The sequence below is a fragment of the Apis laboriosa genome, unplaced genomic scaffold (assembly GCF_014066325.1).
Source record: "Apis laboriosa isolate Shangri-la unplaced genomic scaffold, ASM1406632v1 scaffold645_cov152, whole genome shotgun sequence".
Taxonomy (NCBI): Eukaryota; Metazoa; Arthropoda; class Insecta; order Hymenoptera; family Apidae; genus Apis; species Apis laboriosa.
The window spans coordinates 119605-144508 of NW_025223999.1; the positions used below are offsets into that span (position 1 = coordinate 119605).

Here is a 24904-nt window from a genome sequence, read left to right on the forward strand (position 1 = left end):
TATTTGCACATGTTGGCACACTTCTCTTCTTGTGTTATATCTTGAAAACAAAGGAAAAATCGACAATTTACTTGAAATTATTCTAAAAAATTCAAATTAATACTATAAATTATTATTATATATTATTATATGAACACGTTTATGTGTATATTATTTATGAAAAAATTTCTTAGAAAAATTTTCTCTTTTTTTAATTCTTTATGTAGATGATATCGAAACTAGATTCTACTCTTCTAAGATTTCTACTACCAAAATATCCACCAAAATTAATTCTCTGATTTCCACTAACAATTTCACTTATTCTGAATTTCATTATTCTGAATTAGATCAGATTCTCAGAATATTCCACGAGCTATATAACATATCGGATAAAAAACAAAAAGAATTCCCTCAAATTCTGTTCCATCGATTTTCTCCACTGTTCCAATTCGCACTTCCCTCCTTTCATTTTCTTCCACTATCGAATCGAACTCATTCGGAGAAACGAACGCCTCATGAATGGCTCGCTTGTAACAAAAGCGTATCCGCATGTCGGATGTAACGAACGAAGAGGAGGCCTACTCCGCGAAACGTTGCCTCCCTACACTGTTTTAACTTCAGTATGTATTACATTACGCTAATTAGCCTAAGAGCCTTGCGAATGCATCCTGTTTCGAACACTCTGATAATTAGATACGACCGTGCTGTTTCGGTCAATAGTTGTTACCTGTATGTAACAACGTCAATTTGTGGTGCTCGAACCTTCATCAGAGTTTACCGGACAAAGCATCCGTGAAATGCCTACTAAGTAGATGTCAAGACCTTCCAAGATGCCATGGACTGTACGTAAGTCACATCAGATTCCGATAATGGGCCATTATCTGGATCCATCATACTATGTTTCGAATAGAATAACGTCTCATTAGGGATTGGTCTGATTTGACGTGAGACAAGTAAGCAAACTATTGGGATCTTGTGGTTGAATGAGACAATGTTTGTGGAGAAGGAAATATAAATATGTATATATTTTTTAAAATTATTTTTTTTTATTTTGTATAAGGAATAGAGTAGAATTGACGTCATCTTCGTTTGTATATCACATTTTGTGTATGTCGATTTTATTAGAAAATTATCAGAATTATAAAAGTTGAAAATTAAGAAATTTGGGTATTGATATAAGACGTTATAATTGTGTCGATAACAGTATTTTGTCTTTATTGATTTTTAATTTTTATAAAGTAAAGATTTCTCGCAATATTTTCCTTTGTTTTTTGATTTTTTTTATAATTTTAATTTTAATTTTACACAACCTTGGATAAATTTAGTAAGCGGAATTTTAATCGCTCAAATGATTACTTTTATAATCTTTGCAATTTCTTCCTTCCTATTTTTAATCTTTCTTTCAAGACGTTGTTTCTGTTTAATCGAATCAATCATGGATCATTTCACTTTTATTTTTTTGTTATTTTTATCCTCTTTCTTCGAGTTTTTTAATGTCTTCATTATTCTCTTCTCCTCTTCATAAATAATTTAAAAAAAATTGTTATAATCCTGGAGAAATTGAGTACGAAATTGGAATTGTAATTAAAAGTAACAAAAGTAAAAGTATTAATTCGGTTATTCGAAATTTATATTAAAACTTCCAATACTTTTTCATTGTATTCATATCACATTCGTTTCAAACCTATCAATTTCCAATATTTTTTTATCGAGTGCCTATCACACTTCACGGATATTTGATATTTAAATTTATTTAATACATTTAAATTACATTTTCGATAAGTCAATCTTCAAATATAAGATATTCTAATAAAATGAAAGGGTAATAAGCTTTTATGATGATAAATTGTATAAGACATTAAGTACGATAAGAAAAATATACATAAAAATTTAGAATGAACGGTTGTAGGTTGTAATTTTAAATTACTGATAAGTAGGAAAAGTAGTAAAGTAAAGTAGTTGGAAAGAAAAATTTATAATATGTAAGAATATGAATGAAAACGATACTATCCCTTTCTTAAATTTTACACAATATGCTACTTTTACATTTATTTATCGTTCAAGATAATTCAAAAATGACGATATACAAAATTATAGACAAAATTAGAGTAGAAATAGAGGAAAAAATAAATTTAAATTTATTACTGTAATAATAATTTAAATATTCCACACAGATATATTATTTGTACTGTATAATTTTTTTTAATTATTATTTTATTCAATGATAAATGCAAAATAAAGTTGCTCTTTTATATTAACAAAATCAATGTAGATAGTAGGATGAAAACAGTTTGCAGAAAAATGATAAGACATTGCAGAGAAATATAAGTAATAACTTCAGTAGCGATGACCTACAAAGATGTACGAAGAAACATGAACAATTTTCTTTGTAGAAATCGAGTCTCGTGATAATCCAACGATATCAGTTTCTTTTTGTATTGTTCACTTCATCGTTGCATCATTCACTTCATTCATAAAATTTGAACTTAAATCTTAGAAAATATTATTAGTGTATATTTATGAATAATACGTGTAATAATGAATCTTACCATAAATTGAATTTTTAATTATCTTTTATTTATTAGAAATGCAATGATGTACAAAATTTAAACTGGAAAATTAGTGATATTATAATAAAATTATTAAATATTTAAGATTAGAATAAAATAAAATTAAATTTATCGAATCAAAAATAAATATAAATATAATAATTATTTATTATATTTAGAGAATTGAAATAAAATATCATAATTAAAATAAATTAGGATAAAATACTACAATTAAAGAAAATAGAAAATTTGAAATTATTAAGTATAATCAAATATAACATAAAATAATATATAATAATAAAATATTGAAATTATAAATTTTTACATATATTTTATTCATAAACAAATCTCTAATAGAAACTTAATAAATATAATAAGTGGAAAAAACAAGGATAAAAAAATATTTGAAGCCATTGTAGCAGCAAAAATAGGATTACCAATAGCCAAGTTGCTACTTAAAGTTGAAAGTAGTCGATAGGAAAACAAGAAGGAAAAACTACCCCTCAGAGGCACGAGTACATTTTGATTTGACCATAAGATGTTCCTCGTTGAACGTTTTCATTTAAGATCCTTCAGCTTTTCTAGCGTCTCTAGCTATCTTTCTGTGTCTTATTTTTAAGATTTTATTTTTAGAAAATGTATAAAAATCTTGTTTTTTAAAATGTTAACAAATTATAAAAAATATTAGATATAATTCTTGAAAGTTTAAAACAGATATATTTTAAAATTTCTATTTATTTATCAAGTTTATATTACGTATGTGTATTAATATTCAAAAAAGGAATTTAAAAATTATTATTATATCGTCGTCGTAACTAATTATAAACGGAAGCATAAAGATATAGAAATATTCTGCATAATTTTAGCAATCTTCTATATAAGGAAATTGGCAAAGATTTCGTGACCTGTGTGCATAAAATCTGCATCTAACTTCGATATTTCAGAACGATTGAACTTTGGTTAAAAGCCTTAGAACACAGATTTTAAACAAGACTTAAACTTGTATAGTTTCCACTATTATTTCGTAAATTGCTTCTTTGTGAAAGAGAAAAAAAAAACCAATCGTAGATCAAATTCAAGATTTAAATTACTCTATTTCTGTAATAATCACTAAGATATCAATCACTATTTTCCACAATAATCCATTAGTTTGTAATATTCAAAGAATATATCTATAATGCAAAACTCGAAAAATATAAAAGATAAAGATGAAACTTTTTGAAAAGAAGATATGTAAATAATAAGTAAATAAATTTTTTATTGTTATTTTAATTTAAATTAAAATAGTATTTTAATTTAAAAATTTTAAAAATTAAAAATTTTAAAATTTCTTTTTTTATATATATAGAAATATTCCAACATATGTATACGTTTTTTATAAAATAAAATATTTTAAATAATTTTATCTATTTTTTTTTCGAATAAAGAATTAATATATCAAATTTATAAAGAAGATATATGATATATAATCAATGTGTTTGTTCAAAATAAAATAATTTCAATTGAATGCCGTTATCTTGGTTCTAAATTATTGTGCACTTTTTCAATGTGCAACATCTCGTAATTTCTTGCAATTCTGAAATTGTAGCAACAGAGAAGTTATGGTCGTTAAAATTGTTTCGGCTTTCTAGCTAGCAAACGCTTTTAAGTCAATTACAGGGACAATTAAGTTTCTGGAAATACTTCTAGTCACACAAGTTGTCGAATCGTTGAATTGACGTCGAAATTCTGGTAAAATTAAACGACGATTTAACAAATGTTTGTAAATTTTATCGATAATATTTGACGAATAACAAATATATTATTATTTTCTTGTTAAAATTATTACTTTAGAATTTGTTTAAAAATAAATAAAGATAAAACCATTTCGAAAAATCGTAGAATCTTGATTAAACGATTTCGATGGAAATTTTTACATCTTTAATAAGAAACACACATCAGCGTGGAATAGTACTAAACGTATTTGTCGTTGAAATTGTTATTCAAGTCGCAGGATCAGATTCATATCTATAAATCTGTGCTTCTCCAGCCATTTACATTTAACGATGCGCATAACAATAGCTCGCGACTTTGCTTATATGTTGCATATATGTACGCAATATTGAAGCTTGAAACTCGTGTTCGCTTTACCGTGAATAATTAAAATCTTTGCGAAACTATTAAGAATTATTAAGTATATTAAGAATTCTTGTGCAACGAATAAAAAATAAATGTAGGAATAATTATTAGATATTATTAGATATTATTAGATTTATCAAAGTAGGAAATTATTGAAATTATTTTGTTTCGTAAACAAAATTGCAATTTAATTTAATTTTCTATCTAAAAAAATTGATTTTTATTATAATATATTATAATATTTAATTTTAAAATCAAAAATTGATATGATCGTAAATTTCTTTTTCGTAAATTATATAAATTATGTAAAATTTATTATTAAAAAACGATTCTATCAAGAATAAATTCTCTATTAAATAATTTTAATTTTTCAATTTCATTCATTCATTTTTCCTAAAAACGATTTCAATATCAATGATAAAAAATTATATGTTTGATTTCGAATTAATGTGATAAAAAATCGATACAAAGAAAATTATATGAAATTGATCGTTAAAGCACAGTTCTGCTAAAAGTTAATCGTTTTTTAATTTTAAATTGAATTTTCCTTCAAAACTTTATTTGACTTTAACGTCAGAGATATATTTATTACTGTGAAAAACCAATTTCGAAATCGTCAAAGAATCGTCAAAGAAAGAAATATGAATAGCAATGAAGCATAAACGAGTTGAAAAAGATGATATAGATAAATGTGAAAAATAAAAAAAAAAATTCAAAAAAAAATTAATATTTATTATTCATGTATGAATAATTAGCGATGTTAGAAAAATATCAAGAAATAAGGAATTCCAAAAAATTCCATAAGAAAATATTTAGAACATATAATATAATATAATATTTACAATAATTGAATTAATTGAAATTTCTTCATATAAAATTGTCATTAACGTTCAGATAGAATGACGTCAGTTGTTATATGTATCATTCATCTTGTCAGTGAATCTTTATTTTCTTTTGATCCTCGGCCAAATCATTTTCATGATACTTTGTTGCAATTTCCGTACCATAGTAACTCTTGACTAACATGTTGAATAAATATCCATTAAGATTCAGTGTTACATCAATACATTAAAACGTAGCAATAAAGTGATTATTCTGAGAATAGTTCACGCGATCGGATCGATTTGTGAGAAGAATAATACCGAGAAAAGCAAATTCTACGAGAAATCAAATTTTATAAATTTTTTTATTAGGAAATTATTTCTTAACCATTTGATAATACAAAAAAACATTTTCTTAATAATTTAATTAATAGCTTTTAGTATATATTACTAATTATTAAGGATTATTTTTCTTTATTTTGAATTCAAAATTGTACTTATTAAATGAAAGAGAGTTTGATTGAATTTTTATTGGATAATTATGATATAATAATTTTAATAGTTTAGTAATTATTTTTAATTTCCAAAAATGTCAAAAAATTGACAATTTTGAGATACAAATTATTATATCTACGATATTTTTTAGATAAATTGTTAGATAAATTTTTTACATAGTACAAACAGTAAGTAATTAATATTAAAATTACAATTTTTTCAATAAATATGGTAATTTTTATCGAAATTTTCTATATACATAAGATAAAAAGATCAACAAAATTGAACAATTGACACGATTTCTGTGTAATTCAACCATACAAATTCATTTTGAAGCAGAAATTAATTTCAGAGATTCTGTTAAGCGAGATAGATATGAATGAATTTAATAATAAAATTGTGGCTGCTCGGATAATAAAGTAATTTCATTATTGATAAAATTAAATTTAATTTAAAATTAGCTTGTATACAGAGAAAACTTATCATGTTGAATTAATTAAAATTACTACATTTTCGTCGCAAGAAGATTTAATTTACAAATATAATTTACATAAACATATATATATATATGAAGATGAGATGTGCATAAAATATGCTATTAAATTAATTTATAATTTGTATATAGTAATTGATAAAAATTAATTGAAAGTTTATTTTGATTTAACAATATAGCCTGCAATAAAAGATAACTCAAAATTTCGGGGATCTAATAATAAAATCATGTCTATTTAACGATGTTGGCAACTTGAACGATGCCTTCTGTGTTCTATTTCACAAGAGAACACAAGTTCGTGAACTAGTTTTAAATCTAAAGTGACCATCCATATATTTACCAATTGACTATGAGTCCACAAAAGCAATATTATTATTGTGTAATTTTTTAAATAATATATTCTTCATTCATTAAAAAAAGAATGAATAAATTTTTACAATAATTAAATTTCTGAATCTTGTAGTTTGATTCATTATAGAATACACATCCTAATTGCCATTATTTGAATAATGATGAGGATATACGTGTGCACAAAGAAAAATTTACGATGAATCTGAGAAATCTAATAAATCCAGTCCAGGCTATTTTAAATATGTTTTAAAAATAGTGGAATTTTTCTTCACTTTTCTTCATTTTTATCTTTTTTTTTTCTTTCTCTCTCCACTGAATGAGTATAGTACCACGACAGTTTCAATAGCCATTTCACCCACGTTTTTTCTTATCTAACATTTATCTCAGTACATAGTTTGTACTAATGATCTTGCATAAAGAACATATTTAGTTGAAAGAAAAATATTTTGAATTTAAGCATAATTAAAGAAAAATAGAAAAAGATAAAGAATATTGAGTCATATATTTGTGTTTTGGAAAATTATTTGAAATAATGTAAGTAAAAATAAATGGTAAAATAAATTGAAAATAATTCAATGATCTAAAATTAAGACTTATTTAAAAAATAAAATTGACCAATCTAACTCATATTTACATTAAAAGAATTATTCAAAAATAAAGTTGAATTGAAAAAGAAAAATATTAAAGAAAAAAATATCAAAGCAATGAAAGCTGTGAACACATAATATGTCTATTGATTGTCTGAATGCATTGACTTTATCGTATTATTGATAGTGAATCAATACTTGTAGATAGTGCATGCCAAGCATTGCTTCTTGAGAAATACAGTATTTCTCAGAATAGAAAGTTTCTCTTCAGAAAAGAAAATCTTAGCAAGCGAGAGATTTAAATTTCAAACAAGAAAATAACGAGACTGAAGATGCGGATGTGACATGATTCCAATATAATATCAAGAAGATTTATATTACATATATCAATATTCTATATCTTTTATCAAATTCTAATTCTGTTACTATAAATATTTTCATATACATACGTAAATAACATAATTACTAGTGGAAATTTATTATCATCTTTATAAATAAAGATCAAGTTTTGAAATTCAAGAATAAAAAAGAATAAATTCTAGTGATTTTTTATTTTTTTGAAGAATAATAATCTGAAATTTTTGCATTCAAACAATTATGCATTCAAATGTTAAAATAAAAAGTCATAAATTGATGTTGGCAAATTTGTATTTATTATTTACGAAGAGATATATTTTATCAACTTCGATAATTTTAGAATATCTATTATCAAGATTAATTTCCTGAGCAATTTCGTTTGAATTATACATAATTGTCGTTCGATTTTAGTTCAAACCAATCTTAGCTCAATGTATATCGATAGAACTTAGAAATTGGAAATAGAAATTTATTTCGCTTATTAAATCCTAACAACTGAACATTTTACATATTCACAAATAAATCAATTCAAGAATAATTTTTTTAGAGAAGATAATTATTAATCATATATTCTCTTACTAATTCAGAAAGATCTTTGTGAACAAAAGAATACACGAGAGCAAAAAGCTAATCCTCAGAACTGTCGAGGTCATGAAATCCCTCAAAGACCAAAACTTGATTGCAGTCAAATGAAACATGTAACCTTTGAGCAAAGTAGACCTTTGGGAGTAGTAAATCTACTGCAGATAACCAGTATGATAATATTTCCTTTATAATTTAAACTTTAATACAATATCATTGTGTTTCTGTAACTTTGAGATATTCTTTGATACATTGCATTCTATAACTACAGCATTAACTCTAAATCTAAAATTATTTAATGATAGTGATATTTGGTTAGAATGAAATTGAATTCAAAATTCAAAATTTAAAATTCTATTATATTTAAAAATATTCTATATAAAGAATTTTATTGATTTCTGTTTGATATTAAGTTATATCATGAGCTATATCATGATTAATAAATAAATACTTGGATTGGAGATAACTTGGGAATAGCATATTGTTTGTAGTTCAGAATCCAAAATTAGATCTCCAGCTAATGACTGCAACATCAACGCTGCTTCAATAACAAATAATAATGTTCCAATAATATTTGATGGTCATTGATTATTAAAATAATGACTGAAACTTAAAAAATAAATTTATGCTCTAAAAGTCTCTAAGATAATCGCGAAGAGTGTGTTTTTTCAATTTCTTAATTATGCAACATGTTCAAACTTAAGAAAAAATTTTATTTTAAAGACAAAGAATAGACAACAAGAGAACATAGTCATTGACTGTTGATTTGAAAAAATATTTTTATATTCATATTTATGAAACCACACAATAGTAATTTACATTTTGTAACAGGTGTTTAGATGTTCAGTGTTTGATAACACTGTATTTGAATTGCAGATATTATTTCTGCCATATAACATATAGATTTTATTCCACTCATGAATGATTATTATCCATTATTATGTAAATTAAATGTTATATAAACAGTCTATACGAATATGAAATATGAATATTCAATGTCTTTTTGCATTTGTTATTAAACTTATATTTTTCTTATATATTTTTTTTTTAAATTTATAATTGTATACAATTATCTTCAGTACAGATTACAATTTATAAAAATATAAATAAAAAGAAAAAATATAAATATAAAAAAAAAATCTTGGTAAAGCATCGTGGATACTTTTTTAAAATAAATATAAAATAAAATGTTTCAAGTATTGAAAATAATTAAATATGATATATAATTTTGTCACAACTTACTTGTTCTTAATTAATTGATTTAATTTACTATTCAAGTATTGGAATTATTTTTAAACAAGATTTAATAATGCCATCTTTTTAAAATAAAATTTTAAACTTAATTTTAAATTTTCTTCATTACAGAAATTTTTATTCATTATTTCCATAATTAATTTATCGAGATTATTTTGGCGTGTAATATCTATTAATCTACCCCATTATTAAAGACTTAATAAACCCTAATAGATAGATTGCCCATCTAATACTTAATCCTCCCTGGATTCTTAGTACTTTATTAACCTTCACTGAATTTAAACTTGGTGAAGCTAGATCCCTTGTTATGGAAGTGTGAATTTCATAATATATTTATCATGCCTTAATATTTCATTTAATTTGAAATGTTTTATAATTTACATACAAGATACTTTAAACGAAATTTTGTCATGTATTTGATATTATCATTGATGAGTTTAATAATTTATTCGTGAAATGAAAATTATGATATAAACATTCTCAGACATTCATAATTAAAAATAATAAAATCTTGAGGGAAAAAACTAAAAATATTATATTATCACATTATTTCAATTTCAAAATATAAAATTATTTAATTTTATATCATTGATTGAAATAATATCCTAAAATTAGATGATAGTATTGCACATTATTATTGTAAATAATTTTCATCACTGATTGAAATAAACTCGATAAAAATAAAAACGTCGAAATGTATTTATAAAACTCAGATGAAAATATCATGAAAGAAATCCATCTTTGCTCGTAAAGGTTGTAAGAAATGTTTTCATATTCATTGGTAAAAATTGATATCATAGTGTGGCTAAAGTGTAGCACGATATATTTATAAACGTTAAGAATAGCGCAGTACTTGCAAGAGGAATTGGAAATCAATATTTAAGCCCATTCTAAAGGTGACGTGACTAGACTGGATTTGCGTGCAGAAAGCAATAGATAACGAGAGTTGTATTCTAGAATAATGCTTTGTGTATCTCAGACGTATTTAGGAACCACTCATTGTATAAGCTCCATTTGAGAGGAGCATCTAACGTAGTTCTAGATAATCTACAACCCTTGTAGAAACAACTCGTTGTACAATGCTCGAAGAAAGCTAATCTAAAAATATAATTGATCGCATGAGCCATTTCAGCAAAAATATTTATCCTCAAATATGGATATTCAATGAAAAAGATACAAAAATCAGCAAATAACACATGTATAATATTAAAAATTAAATAATTAATATCGTAATACAAAAGGAATAATATTATTCAATTTTTTTTCAGTTCAATTTTTTAATTATAATTTAATTTAAATATCATTTTTTAATATTAAATGTTATAAATGTTATAACGTGTAGAAAAGAGTAAATTGGAAAATTAATCAGTTAAATAAATTTTCCTGTTGATATTCTTTTAAATTATAACAAAGTTTTTGTATATATTATTTTATAATTAATTTATAATAAATTGGTCATTGATAATTCGAAGCAAATTCACAATGTTTCGATCAGAATCATCACATTAAAATTTAGTAACAAAACAGATCTGTATCTGACCAATTCAATAAATGACTACTGTACGAAATAAGGTTCTTATTAAGTAGTAAAAAGTACTTTTCACGTCTCATTTCTTTGTTTCTTGTTATATAGGATTATTAGTGATTTTTTTAATTACAATTAAAGCGCAAATTTCTAAATAATTGCTTCGTTAAACAAAAATAATATCGTAGTGTTTAAAAATTGTACTCGTAGATTTTGCGTTTTAAATAGATTTTTTATAATTTTTTAAATAACAGAAATGTATCAAAATTAGTATTTATAATTAAAGTTCTTGATAAATTTTATTCTTGCACGATCATTGGAAAATTTTGAATTTTGTCGTATCTAAAAACGCGTATCCTGGTAACACGAGTGTTAATTACGACGAAAGCAAAGGTCTCGTTTCATGCATCGCGAATTTCAGTCATGAAAACCCACGGAAAAGATGGAAACCTGCTTAACCTCGAGGGTTTGCCAGCCACTTCTATCAATAGTACGTTTCTTCTTAGGAAAAAAAATCGTAATTAAAGTCACGTGCTTTACACGTGGGTAAAATTGATTCGTGGTAGTTTAATGCACGCTTTTTTCTAAAAATGGAATTTCTTTTCTCGCTTCAGTTAATTCGTCGTAAAATTTAGTATTAAATTCGTCGTAGAATTAATAAATGGAAAATTTAAATAAAACATTAAATATAAAATATAAAATTTAAAATCAAATGGTAAATACATAAGTTTCATTTTTTATATAATTTTTTCATTTTAATCTGAATTCTATTAAATTTATTAATTTTATATAATTTCTCAGTTTCATTCGTATATTTGGATTGAAATTAAAGATTAAAACGAAAAAATATGTTAAAATTGAGATTGAAATAACGACTTTGACTTATACAATAGTTGAAACAGGAAAGGGAAATGTAAAACGATGGTGAAAATTTTTCACTGTGAAATTCTTTCAAGGATTCGGGTCAGAATTTAAAGCTCGAATCGATTTTTGAAATTTCTATATGAAATAAATAAATAATAATAGTACATATGATGTATAAATTATAATTTTTAATATCTCATATATCTAAACTAAATTACAGTCGTTAAAAAACAAACTTCAAACAAAAAATAGAATATTTATAATAAATATTTTATAATTATAAGTACAAAAGAGATATTATACATAAAAATACTACAAAATCAAATCGTGAAAAATGATTTCAGTACACGATTCTCAATTCATTAAATATATTTCCTAAATATAATTCGATAAATAATAATATCATTCATCAACAAAGTTCATCCTCGTTAAAAATTATAAACTCTTTTATATATCTTTAAAATAACATTTCCTACAATTCTTCAGCATTTTAAATAATCATCATTTGTCAACATATTCGTAGCTTATTTTATTCGAATACGAACTCATTGGCAAAAGAACGATCCTAATGAATCCCAAAGGGAGATGGTATGAGCCAACTTTGCTTCGAAATCATTTTTTTTTTTTCTTTTCCTCCAAGAAAAATAAAAAAAAATCTTGGGCTTGAAAGCCGTTGCTCTGTTCCTGTTATCACAGCAATGTTTCTCTTCGAAATCTCGTCCAAGTAGATCCCTCGGTTGCAAAGGACCGTTTCCTCTTTTGTCTCACGCTTATTGCGCTCGTAATTGCAATTGTTCCGCTTCTGTTTGTATCGAGGGAGGAGAACAAAGAAAGATATTCGCCTGAGAGATCGAGATAACGATCGTGTTACGAACGAAAGAGCGCGTTAAATACTTTCGAATTCTTGCTAAATTCAGTTGAATTCCTTCGTTGGTATATGTAATTTCCCCTATTGCTCGACTGATTTTCACACGATGCAGTTATTCGCAATTAAACCGATTATATCCGGTTTCTTTTGGACTATTTAAGGATTAGGAATTGGCTTTATTCAAAGTGGATTAAGATAATCGTAAAAATATGGAAGGAACGAATGGATGAGAATGGTATCTGTTTAAAAAGGGATAAAATCTTTTTGCATTTCTTTCTTTCTGTTTTTATATTAGAGATTTTATATCGTAAAATCTATAAATACATAATATCTTATTAATGCATTGTATTTGTTACAAAAATCTTCATACATTATTTCACAAGAAAATTCTTATCATTTAATCAGTAAAATTCTTTTTTTAATGAAAGTTTAGAGCATAGTAGTTTATACATATAGTTTGATGATTCTATCTCGTAACATATATTTAAAAGAAAAATATTAAAATATAAAGATCTCATTCTTTCAAAAGTGTTTCACATAAAAGATTTGTTATTGTGATAACACAACTTGCGTAAGATGTACAAAAACTTTTGTAATCGATTGTACATATCGAAATCTCGTTGTGCAAACGCGACATTCCTCAAGACCTTAAGTTCCATCAATCTTCGTGAACATCCTCGAGAATACCGTTTCATATATTTCTTTCTAACCTTCTTTTTTACTTCTATTCCGCCAAGAGACCGAACACTCGATAAGAACAAGTCGAACAAGTTGGCTGGCTTTATTCACGGATCAACGAATGTAGTGAATTTCACATAGTGTTCGCTGATGTGCAGATGCACGTGCATTGAATCGAAACGATTTCCTTGAGAGAGAAGTCTTATAGGTATTCGATACGCAGTTTCTGTTGAATGCGGGTAAACACGTGATCGTGCCAATCTCCTCGATATTGCATTAATAAATGGATGCATTTGCATCCTCTTATTACGCATTTGTCAATCCATACAAGTTTTTGAAATAACATGAAAACTTTTTAAAATATTTAATCCTTCAAATCATTTCTTTTTGTGAATATGTTTTGATATGGATATAATAATTTTTAAAATCTTTTAATTCTTAATAAAAATAAATAAAAAGTTAAATAATATATTTACAATAATGTTAAATCTTTGATTGAAAACAATCTTTATAGAAATTAAAACAATTATATTTTGTTCAAAAATTGAAGTTCAAAGTTTGTTTTCAATTTCGAGTTTTAATTTTTTAATATAATATAGAATATTAAAAAGACAGACAATTGAAATATAAATATATGCATATTTGAAAATCCATATTTATTTTTCCAGGTAATCTATAATTAATCAATTGTTTGAAATTTTTCGAAATTACTTTTAGTGAAATCGTAAGTAGAGCGTGAAAGCATCAATGAGAAATTTTTGGGAGGTTTTCTGAATTTTGCATGCATTCTGCGCCAACTGCCATATGGAGCAAATACGCAATGCGGGAATTCTATACATATTCCCAAATTAGGAGAAATTAATTTATCAAATATTCGGTTCAAACACGTTTAAAATTTGGAACTTTTCTTCGATTTGTATTAAATATATTATTTAATATAAAACTTTCTTATTTTCTTTCTATAATAAAAATATAAAGGAATTTATAAACAATTTTTATCTCTGGAAGAAAATTCATAAAACAACAAGAAAGTTTCCAATTAATATTGACAAGAAAAACAAATGGTGGATTAAGTTTTTACCTTTGAATATATATCTTTTTAAGCTTCGACAATTGTGGTTAAATATTTGTCCAATTACACTTCAATTTCCTCATTTTACGCTTCATTTCATCAATTTGGTCTATCATTTACAAGAACAAAAACTTCAATACGTCTCTATAATATCTTATAATATCGTCGTCGTTTATAATATAATCTTTTATATTTTTAATAAATTCGATATACTGTAGCATTATCGAAAGTTTTTCAATTTCTTATCAAGATAAGAATTCAGAAATTCTATTTTTGAATTAAAAAAAATAAAAAATTCTACGCAGATGGAATAATTAACAACTTATTAATTTTTTTCAAAATTTCACTGTTAACCAAACAGTATGCTCAGTTTCAAAAATATCCATAAATACCATAACTTTCCATCTAAATAAATAAAATGCACACGTACAGATCTAATTGGTACACGTGTGTTCAAGAATGTTCGAAATTGAAATTCTTCGAATAATATCTCTAATATTAAGGGAAACGCGTTAAGGGAGCAACAGTCTCAATAAAGAATCGGAAAAGAATAATATATTACGGAAAATTTCGATTAAACGTCAAGTTTATAGAGATAAGTGTAATTGAGTTTAATAGTATTGGTGAAACAAGTAGTCCTTAAGGAGCTCTTTACTATAGTAGCAATCTAATGCGACTCTATCCAAGATACCACGCAATCGACCAATAACAATCCATTAGCGTTCCGCTGCTCTATATTTGCCTAGCTATTATCTTCGTCTCATTTTGGCAAATATACTTGTCAATTCAGAGCAATGCTCGCACAAACTTCATAAGAACTTTTTGTTTGGGGAATTTTTGTTTGTTTTTCTTCTTTGTAATTACTCTATTATAAACTTTAGTTAACGTACGATTATGTGTATATGATGAATGAAAAACAGAAATAGATGAGAATTATTTTTTCGTTATGAAAAGTGATACATTTGTTATAGAAATTTTAAACACAATTTTATTTTTTTTTTTCATATTTATATTTTCTATTGTCATTTTTTTGCAACAATAAAGAACAGCAAGCATTTATAGAATCTTCTCAAACTCTATCGTAAAATATTTATGAAAAAAATATATTAAAGTTTTAAGATGATAATGTTATTAAAGATTGAAGAATGTTATTAAAGATGTTAGAAAAATTCATTGATATTTTTATAAATTCTACGTATAAATCAAAATGAAATTAATTAATTAATTGGAGAGTTGTTTGCAAAATTATTTACCTATGGTATACGTTGCACCATCCAATTGAAAAGTCGCACTCTTGCACTTCTTGAAGAGCTTTTGATGCGGGTATGGTGGCGGAAGTGGCGGAGGTGGTGGCCCCTTTGGCTCCTGTTTATTCATGATGTTCCTTGCACTTTACCTCAATGTCTTTGATCATTAATTATTCTCTAGTAACTGTCCCCGATCTATATCACTCGCGATCAGAGTCAAGCCACGATCATATTATCTCCGTTATTAAACGCATAACGAGTTCCATCAACGATACAATACTGGAAAGTAATAGTATCGAAAATTTCCAGAGAAGTGTTCAGATAAGATACTAATCAAACGTTAAATTTTTTTTCAGATCAGAGGAGAGGAGAGGGTCAAAACAAGGTTCAGCAAGTTGAATTCTAAGAAGCTGATATCTAGACCACCATCTATTGAACGTGGATGAAAACGGGGGCAACGATTGGAAAAAGTCTGGTAAGTCTGAAATATAATATTTTTGAAATTTAAAAGAAGAAGAAACGTTTCTCAGAAATTGCAGATTGCTTGGAAATTCTATCTCGTTGTTTGCTTTTGAATGATGACGTGGGAATCTCTTTTGAATGCGATTAAAGAAATTGCAATATCCTCGCGAGCTTTTAATAAAAGCTTTCACGCGAAATGACTCGTAAATACGATTAAAGAAACGTGAAGATAAACTAACCATTCGATTTGAAACTTTAAAAGCGCGATGCCTCGTGAAACACCATATTAAGGTGTCGAATGCAAACATGAATAAATATATAAAAAAAATATAATCATATAATATTTTTCTAAAAAATAAAAATTCAAGAAAGTTAATTAATAAATGATGCCTCTCTTCTACCATAGAAATCTTCAAAAATCTTTTGGAAATCTTCCGTATCTCGTTATTAATAATTTATATATCGAATATTAAATCTTTACGAAATGAAAAAGAAAAAAAAGCAATTTTCTATTATTTTATCACGCGCAAACAAACAAAAATACAATTTTTAAATATTTACAAAACGAAAAGAAAGAAATCCTTTTCATCTGGGAAGGGAGCAATTTTCGATCGCTTCATGCTCAAAAAAAAAAAAAAAAAAAAGAAAAAGAAAGAAAGAAAGAAATTCAACGCGAATTTTCAACAAATAAAAATAACGAATAACGCAATAACGTGATCGGTATGCGAATACAGGATTGCCAAAACCGTTTATTCAACACGGTGTGACGCGTGGCTAACCATAGGGAAAACACGAGGAAAACACTAAACGAAACATTTCCAGTGCAAAGTTTGGCGGTGCTAAATTCCCAGAGATCGTCCAATGGCACACTTTCTCCCTAGGAACCGGGCCACGGTGTGACCGCGGTAAAAATTTCTGCGAAGCGCATCGCGTAACGACGGCCACTTTGTCACGGTTCCCCTAGGGGGAGGAGGGGTGAACTTGTTGTGCCGTTGAAACGGCGGAATAGTTGCCAAAAGTGGGAAAGGGTAAAGTTCAATCTCACCCGGCAGACCACGAGCGGCAATGAAAGTCCATCAAACAATGCGACATGCAGAATCGCTCTTTGACATTTTGGCTGGCGTATGTATGAATGTGTGTATGCATGTTTGTAGAGTAATATAACGTATTCGCACTATGGATTAAAATCGCTTAAAGTAGTCAGAAGTTGAGTTTGGGATTTTGATGAGGATTAATCTATTTGATGAGGATTATGGGATATATGGAAGTTTTATTGAAATGTCATGGAAATGGTATAACTATGCTTGAGAGATTGAGTGTGCCCTTTTTATTTGGAATTTTTTTTTTTTTTGCATGTATAAATAAAATAATATTTGATTGATTTATGGTTGTTAGAAACATTCGAATGTTTATATATGAAGGTTTTACTAATTAATACATATTATTTATAAAGACTTAACGAAGAAAATTCCTCACAGAAGAACATCATACGATATACAGTTTATCGAAATTACTCGTAGAAAACTGTTCATTGCGTATTTAAAATTTTGTTATTAAAAGAATTAATCTTCGTCAGGGATATTTTTATTAGCTGCATGTATCATCCCTTACTTCGTTCACTTCGTTATGAAACATGCACATAATTCTACATTATATATTAACATTATATATTAACAACATAATACAGTTCCAAGTAATTCTTGTATTATATAATAACGCTACAATTTTTGGCACAGTCTCACTTTTGGCAATTTTTCCTACATGATCACTCTATCCGCATCATTAATTTTTCACATGAAAATTAAAATCATTTTCAAGTACAATCAAGTATAAAACAGCTCTTAACTTCTAAATAACAATACATTAAATCCAAATATATTCAGCTATAATTTACATGGACTTGTATGTTAGCGTATACCAAAATCCATTCTTCAAATCATGTGGAAACTACTATGGTTCAGATTCCGTTTATATCCATCAATTTCACGCGAGTTTAATGCAAATTATCCTAATTCATAATGCGACAAAACAAACATTACACGCCACGTTCCTGCAAATTATAAATTGATCGCATATATTTGAATTATGCATCCCTAACCCTCTCATCATTGACGTTCCATCGATAAATTCTAATAATCTCGTTGATCCTCCACTCGTTTTTTTCTCTCTTTCACCGTATCTGAACTATCACTCTCTTCTCCAATTTCTTTTATCCTCGAACATTTTTCTCATTCGACTTCATCCACGATTCATCCCTCTCGTTTTCCTGGTTTTTGCTCGTCTATCTTGTTGCATCTTTCCTCGAATTATACGTGAGCATCTCTGTTCACGAAACTCAATTTTCACTTCTGCTTTTGATCCTGGATTTTTCTCCTCCGCTCGTATATTCGAACTTAACCGGATCTATCTCGCGTGTAATTCGCGTCCTAACCTTTGTTCGTTTCGTTCTACCGAAAAATAACTATCGTTTTTCTCTCTCTCTCTCTCTGCTCATTTCACGAAATGACATCAGATACGATTAAGAGAATCCAATTTGCATTCGAAAATTCTTTTTCTATTTGAAAAATCAATTTTTATTTTTGGTTCTTTTTCCTTCGTCTTTCGTTTAAAGTAATTGCATTTCTTCTAGGCTCAAATCAAAATTTCTTTTTCGGTATTCTGTTCTGTTTATTTTTTATTTAATTTTTTTCTATTTATATTTTTACAAAGTTGAAAGGATATTGGAGGAAGAAGATTGGATAATTATTATTATTGAAAATGAGTAGAAGTTGGGAAATTTAGCAGTTTCATCTTCAAAGATTCGAGAGATATTTGGCTTCAAGAACGTTGTGATATTAGGGGGATGTCCAGAGATATCATTTATCGTGATGATAGCGACGAGTTCGACGATTGCTACCTTGAAATGGCTTGCAGACTGGTTTACGGCTTCGAAGATAAGATTCTTTATTGTGTAAGAGTAACGTTTGGAAAGAGAAACGATTCTAGAGATCTTTATATCGATACGCAAAAATAAAAATATTCTGGTATTTTTGGAAAAAGTATTATAATAAAATTTATAATTACATATATTGAAGAATTCTATATCTTGAAGATAAAAGTTTATTTTTCTTTCTTCATTGAAATCAAAATATTTCTTTAAGAGATCAACGATAAAAACTTTTCTTATTTCTTTTTTAATTGTTATAATTATAGTACCATAGTACTATTCATTATCAATATTTTCCAAAAATGAATTCCACGTGATATCTTTTATCTTACGCTGCAAATATCTCTTTCAGATTTTATTTCCTATCCAAGAAGAATCTACGTTTCATTCAAAATCTAAATGCCATCATCCCCAATTACAGTATCCCAATTAATCCACGAATCTTGCTCAATCAAACGTACAACCCTAAAATCACCCAGCAAAATGAAACGCTCTCACGATCCACCCTCTCTGCACCCTTATCTGCTTACACGCCTACGGTTCCCCGCTTTTATCTCCACCCTCGCACTCCGCGCGTTTCTTGTCCCCGTTCCTCGCCCCCACTACGTTTAAGAGGCCTCGGTGAATTAATAGTTGGCGTGGTATACGTGACTCCGGAACCGAGTGGCCGCGTCGAGTGCACTTCCGTGATCGTGACGTATCCTCATCGCGGATAGTGCATCGAACGGAGAGGGGTTCTCACCTCCTCGCCGGATCTTCGATCGACCCTGTGGCGAAAATTGCAGCCGAAGAGTGGCCGACTTCCCCCGCGATTCCGTCCAATTCTCTTTCCACGGGCCAATCGTTTTCCACCAAGTAGCCGCCGTCGTCTCGAGTGGAATCGAGACGCCTTCCCTTCTTTGAACTGTCCCCTCGATCGAAACGAACGGGTTTTTCGAGGAATGGATCGCTTTTGCATATCAATTTTCGAACGAGTTGTGCAATTTTTCTCAATCTTTTCGATGTTTTGTTCTGTCGAGATTTTTGCATTTCGAGTTATTATTACGAGCTCGATAATTTCCAGTTTTAATTCTCGTCTTGATGTATTTCATGAGATAAATTGGTGGGAATTTGGGTTCTTGGAATTATCGTGATATAATCGAAATATCGTGAGAAAATATTTGGAATGGATAGTTGGAGCAAGATGATAATATTCCAGTGATCAGATTTCCGATTGTTATGATTATCTATTGTGTAAATAATTATTATGAAATCAGATTATATGATATACTTTTTAATTAAATTCGTTTAGAAAGAGATAAAATATAGAGAAGAGATGCATTGAATTATATCTCCTTCGAAGCAATCTGAATTCTATTCGAAAAAATTTGTTTGGAATAAAAAATTTGAGAGATAATTACATCTAAAGTGTAAAGGATATAGATAAAATCTAAGACTACACAATTACGAAAAATTAAGAAGCATAAAATTATAAAAAGATCCACGAATAAATAAAATTTCAAGCCAAATAAACCAAGAAAATTTCACGGTTCGTCATTCGATCGATGAAATCGATGTCTCGAATTCGAGATTAAGGATAAGGTTACATTTGAACGAAGGAATGTACAAGCATATCCCAATCTGTGCACACTAATAAACGGAAGCATTCAGTGGTTTCATCGATACGAATAGGATTCTGATACGAATGGCTTATACGATAGGCCAATGAATCAGCCATGCTAAATTTCACTATAAATCATGTAAATCCATCTTACTCGGTCTATTATGACGATTTTAATTGCGTTTCATGTAGATGCGATATTATTAATTGGACTTTCACCCTTTCTATCAAGTCAGCCAGCATTTACCGTGAAATTACTCTGCGACCGAGTGAAATCGTAATTTCCCTTTTTTTTGTTTTTTTTGTTCTTTAACTTGACAAGATAAGTTATCTTCACTTCACTACGCTCTAAATGAAAAATAAATTAAGTTGAGAAACAAATTATTCTCTCGTGAAGCTCATCGCTTGAAATCGTGAAAAAAAATGTTTTAAACGATTCTTTTTGCATAGTTCCCTTCCATTTGAATTTGTGGAAATGGAATATTTTTTTCGCGGATTGATATTCGTGGATCAAAGTAAATAAAATAAATAAACAATTTATTTATTTTATTATTTATTTTATCTATGTTTCTCCTAACTCTACGCTTGAATTACAACCTTAAAGTAATTATTGACCAAATTTCTCAATCCATAATCGAATATAAATTTCAATTTCAAACAATGCTTATAAATTAAAGCGTTAAACGAGGAGAAAGGGAATATAGGATAAAGCCGGTTATCTACCGTGGCTGGTCCATAGAGGTTAATTGAATTAAACCAATATCGACCAGTATCTTAATTCGTTAAAAACTGGAATCCTTCTTGCAACAAACGAGATCCAATAAACCGGAGGGAAACTTAAACTCGTCCTTTCACAATCGTTCGCAACGAGATCAGAAATATCTTCTTTCTTCCCTGTGAAAAGAGGGGAAGAACGTTTCTCACGATAAACGCGGTTGCATGTGGTCGGAACTACTAAGAATTTACTACTTGGAGTCTGCGATAATAGCGTTGCTGTTTGAAAGAGGTATAAAGCTTCAAAGGAAACCTATTTTCACACCAAAATGCTGTTGTACGAAAGAGAATTTTGTATAAATAAGGGAGTATTATTGAATTATTTTATATACAAAATAAATCTTTTTATTTTATTTTTTTTTTTTTTTTGTATTCTTATAGGAATATATATAGGAATAGAGAAATATATATAGGAATATATATAGGAGCAGAATTTGTTAATCGAAATTTAGATTGTGTAAAAGAGAATAGATGTGATTAGTAAGTGAGATTAATTTTTTTTTAATTCATTTTGCCTCGTTTATGAAATAATTAGAAACTATACTGCTCGGTATCACGATTTATCGCATTATCATGGTATTATTCCTGTCAAAGAAATACCAAACTGATAATTTGACCATAGATCATATGTTTAAAATGATAATTATTAGTTATTATTGAATTTATGTCGTTTTCAAACATAATAATGAATTGTCGAGCATGTTATCGAGATGTTAATTTTGTATATTATTTTCATTATGTTTCTTGTGTTTGTGTTTAATATATTTGATAAAATAATATCCACTATTATTTCCATGAAATTAGATTGTTATCTATACAATTAATGAGTTGTTAAGCAATATAATTATGTGCATTTTGTGCACATAAACGAAAATTTAATCTCTATCATATAGAATATTTTATATTTATTGTTATCTTTATGCTCATATAGCCGAAGTTAATTATAATAATGATCAAAGATATTTCGAATTAAACTTAATTTTAATAAAAAAAGAGCAATATTTTGTATGGATAATAATAAATAGTAATTCTTATAATTATTAATAACAGATACTAAAAGGATTTATGTAAATTAAACCAAATGAAATATCAAGTTCATGTTTGTAAATATTTAGCAAAACATCATTCTATGTCCTTCGAATTAATATGAAACTAAATTTCATCTTCTATAAATTTTAGAAATTTCATAATTACTCTTTCCGAAATTGCTTTTCCCAATATCATTATTTGATAAAATGAAATTTCGAAATGTCAGAAATGTTACATTTTCTAAGAATTATTTTCTAAGAGAAATCTCTTCTAATATTATTGTAATAGTGTTGGTACAATTTTTTTCTTCTTTCGAATGTAAAAATAAAAATATTCCATTGAGAAATTTGAAAATTTACGAAGTATAAAATTTAAGAAGATGAAATAATACATACATTAGATAAATTTATATAACTTATTTATAGACACATAAAATTTTTCGATCAAATTCACAACAATAATTCTTTTCTGCTATATTTCAATATATAATCATTTATATAATATTCATGGTTCCACATATCTTTCATATTTAATGAAATGTAATCTTATTTCCTTTCGCACGATAAACATTCGTCGCAAATATAACTTCCAAAGATATAACATTCGAACTTTTCTCAGGAGTTGATCGAAAAACTCTCGATGAATCATCGTTCGTGCTCGATCCTATTCAATTAGCAAGAAACGAAATCTATCGAGTCTCGAAACAAAATACTCGAATCGTACGTGATCCAAAGAATATTAGAAGCTGTGTTCTGTCAATTCTGGAAGAATATGATTGGAATAGATACGCAGAATATATCGAAAATAAAATGAAAGAGAGTGATCTTAAGCAATCTTGCAAATTTACTTATTTCTTAACACGAATAGGAATTAGAAATAACGGATCGAGATATCAATAAGCAATCAATTTTTTTTCGAATATATTTGCATAAAGATCAAGCAAAGATGTATAAAGAAACTTGTGAATGATCAGTTTAAATCTTTTATTTATTTCCATAGCATCTTCATTTCAGAAATTCTAGTGTTTTTAAATTTTTCTAAAATTTTATATTTTGCTTAACATTAGATTTTTTCCAGAAGTGGTATTTACAAACAATAATCAAAATTTAATTTAATTTTATTATTTACACTGTAAATTTCAAAAGTACACATTTATTTCATGAAACTTTATAATTAATTTTCTCCAAAAATAAAGTCTTCATATCAAAAATTACCATTTCAACTTACTTTCGAACAAAAAATCACTCTTTTTCTATATTTCTTCTACATTTTTTTAGCATATTCATAACCACTTCGAATTATCACGAAGCTCGTGACTTAATAAGATGAAAATCGGGTTAAACGAAATTTCCAATGATAACAGCGAAACTCTCTCTCTGTGTCGAATTAGATAGACCGACGAACCGAACGATCGATTCCAGGACAGCGAACTTTCAATCGGTGTCGTGATCCGGCTATGGAAATTCGAACGTTGAAATGAGATCGGTGTTTTATCAGAGAATCGATCGATTTACCGAATTCAGTCGAAATTCACGATTAAGTGGAACAGATTATCGTTGGTCAACCCCGGATGGTAAATTGTTAAATGTGGAAGCGAGGTTACCGTGAAACACGTTTCTTTGAACCGGGCAATTGATGGCGTGCAGAAGATGTTTTCTCTTTTTTAAAAGTAGTTCTACTTTTGTATTTGTTTTCTTGGAAAATTGGAGGCAACGGGTTACGATACGAATGATGTTTGAATTTTTTCTTAAGAAATTCTAGTTTTGCTTTGTTTTGTTCTCGTTACAGTGAAATTATCGATGAAAAATTGGTTAATTTGGAAATAGTAAATTATGATTCGAAAAATTGGATTTTCTTTAGAAAATTTTATCTTTGGTTTATTTTTGAAATTTATTAATAAGTAATTATCAATAAGTAATGATTTAAATATAATTGGAAGCGAGATAATGTGAAACATCATATAATAGGAAATTTCTTAAAGAATAGTGGTTTCTTTTTTGAGAATTTTAATGAATTGATAATTAATAAAAGCACTTTGACAAATAATAATTAATCGAACCTTTCAAATTTGTGAAAATTGGAATTTAGTGTGATAATTGGACATCGAATGATATTTCATTAAATATATAATATATTGAATAATGTAAAAGCAATTGAAGCAATTGGAGTATTATTGAATGAACAGTTTTCATTGTTAATAGATTATTTGAAATTAGAAAATTTATGAAATATTAAACTTAAAAAGTTAAATAGATTGATTATATAGATTTTTC

At 27.2% G+C, this 24904-nt stretch overlaps 1 protein-coding gene and 1 long non-coding RNA gene across 6 annotated transcripts in view; one reads left to right on the forward strand and one right to left on the reverse strand.

The window, feature by feature from the left end:
* Positions 1-24904, reverse strand: part of LOC122718470 (calcium/calmodulin-dependent 3',5'-cyclic nucleotide phosphodiesterase 1-like) — a 179833-nt gene that overhangs the window by 100633 nt on the left and 54296 nt on the right. The window contains exon 2 of one of the 4 annotated variants that reach the window (XM_043943534.1): positions 15847-16119. The exons of 2 other annotated variants lie outside the window; for them this stretch is intronic. In XM_043943534.1, the coding sequence (XP_043799469.1) occupies positions 15847-15970 (124 nt within the window). In that variant the 5' untranslated portion in view covers positions 15971-16119. Of the gene's footprint in view, positions 1-15846; positions 16170-24904 lie in introns of all 4 variants that reach the window. One more of the 4 variants, XM_043943535.1, reaches the window with a different exon arrangement.
* The window catches only part of LOC122718474, a 73645-nt gene that overhangs the window by 16719 nt on the left and 32022 nt on the right, over positions 1-24904 (forward strand). For both annotated transcript variants that reach the window (XR_006347391.1, XR_006347390.1), the window contains exon 2: positions 16197-16315. This is a non-coding gene — a long non-coding RNA (uncharacterized LOC122718474). The remainder of the gene's footprint in view (positions 1-16196; positions 16316-24904) is intronic.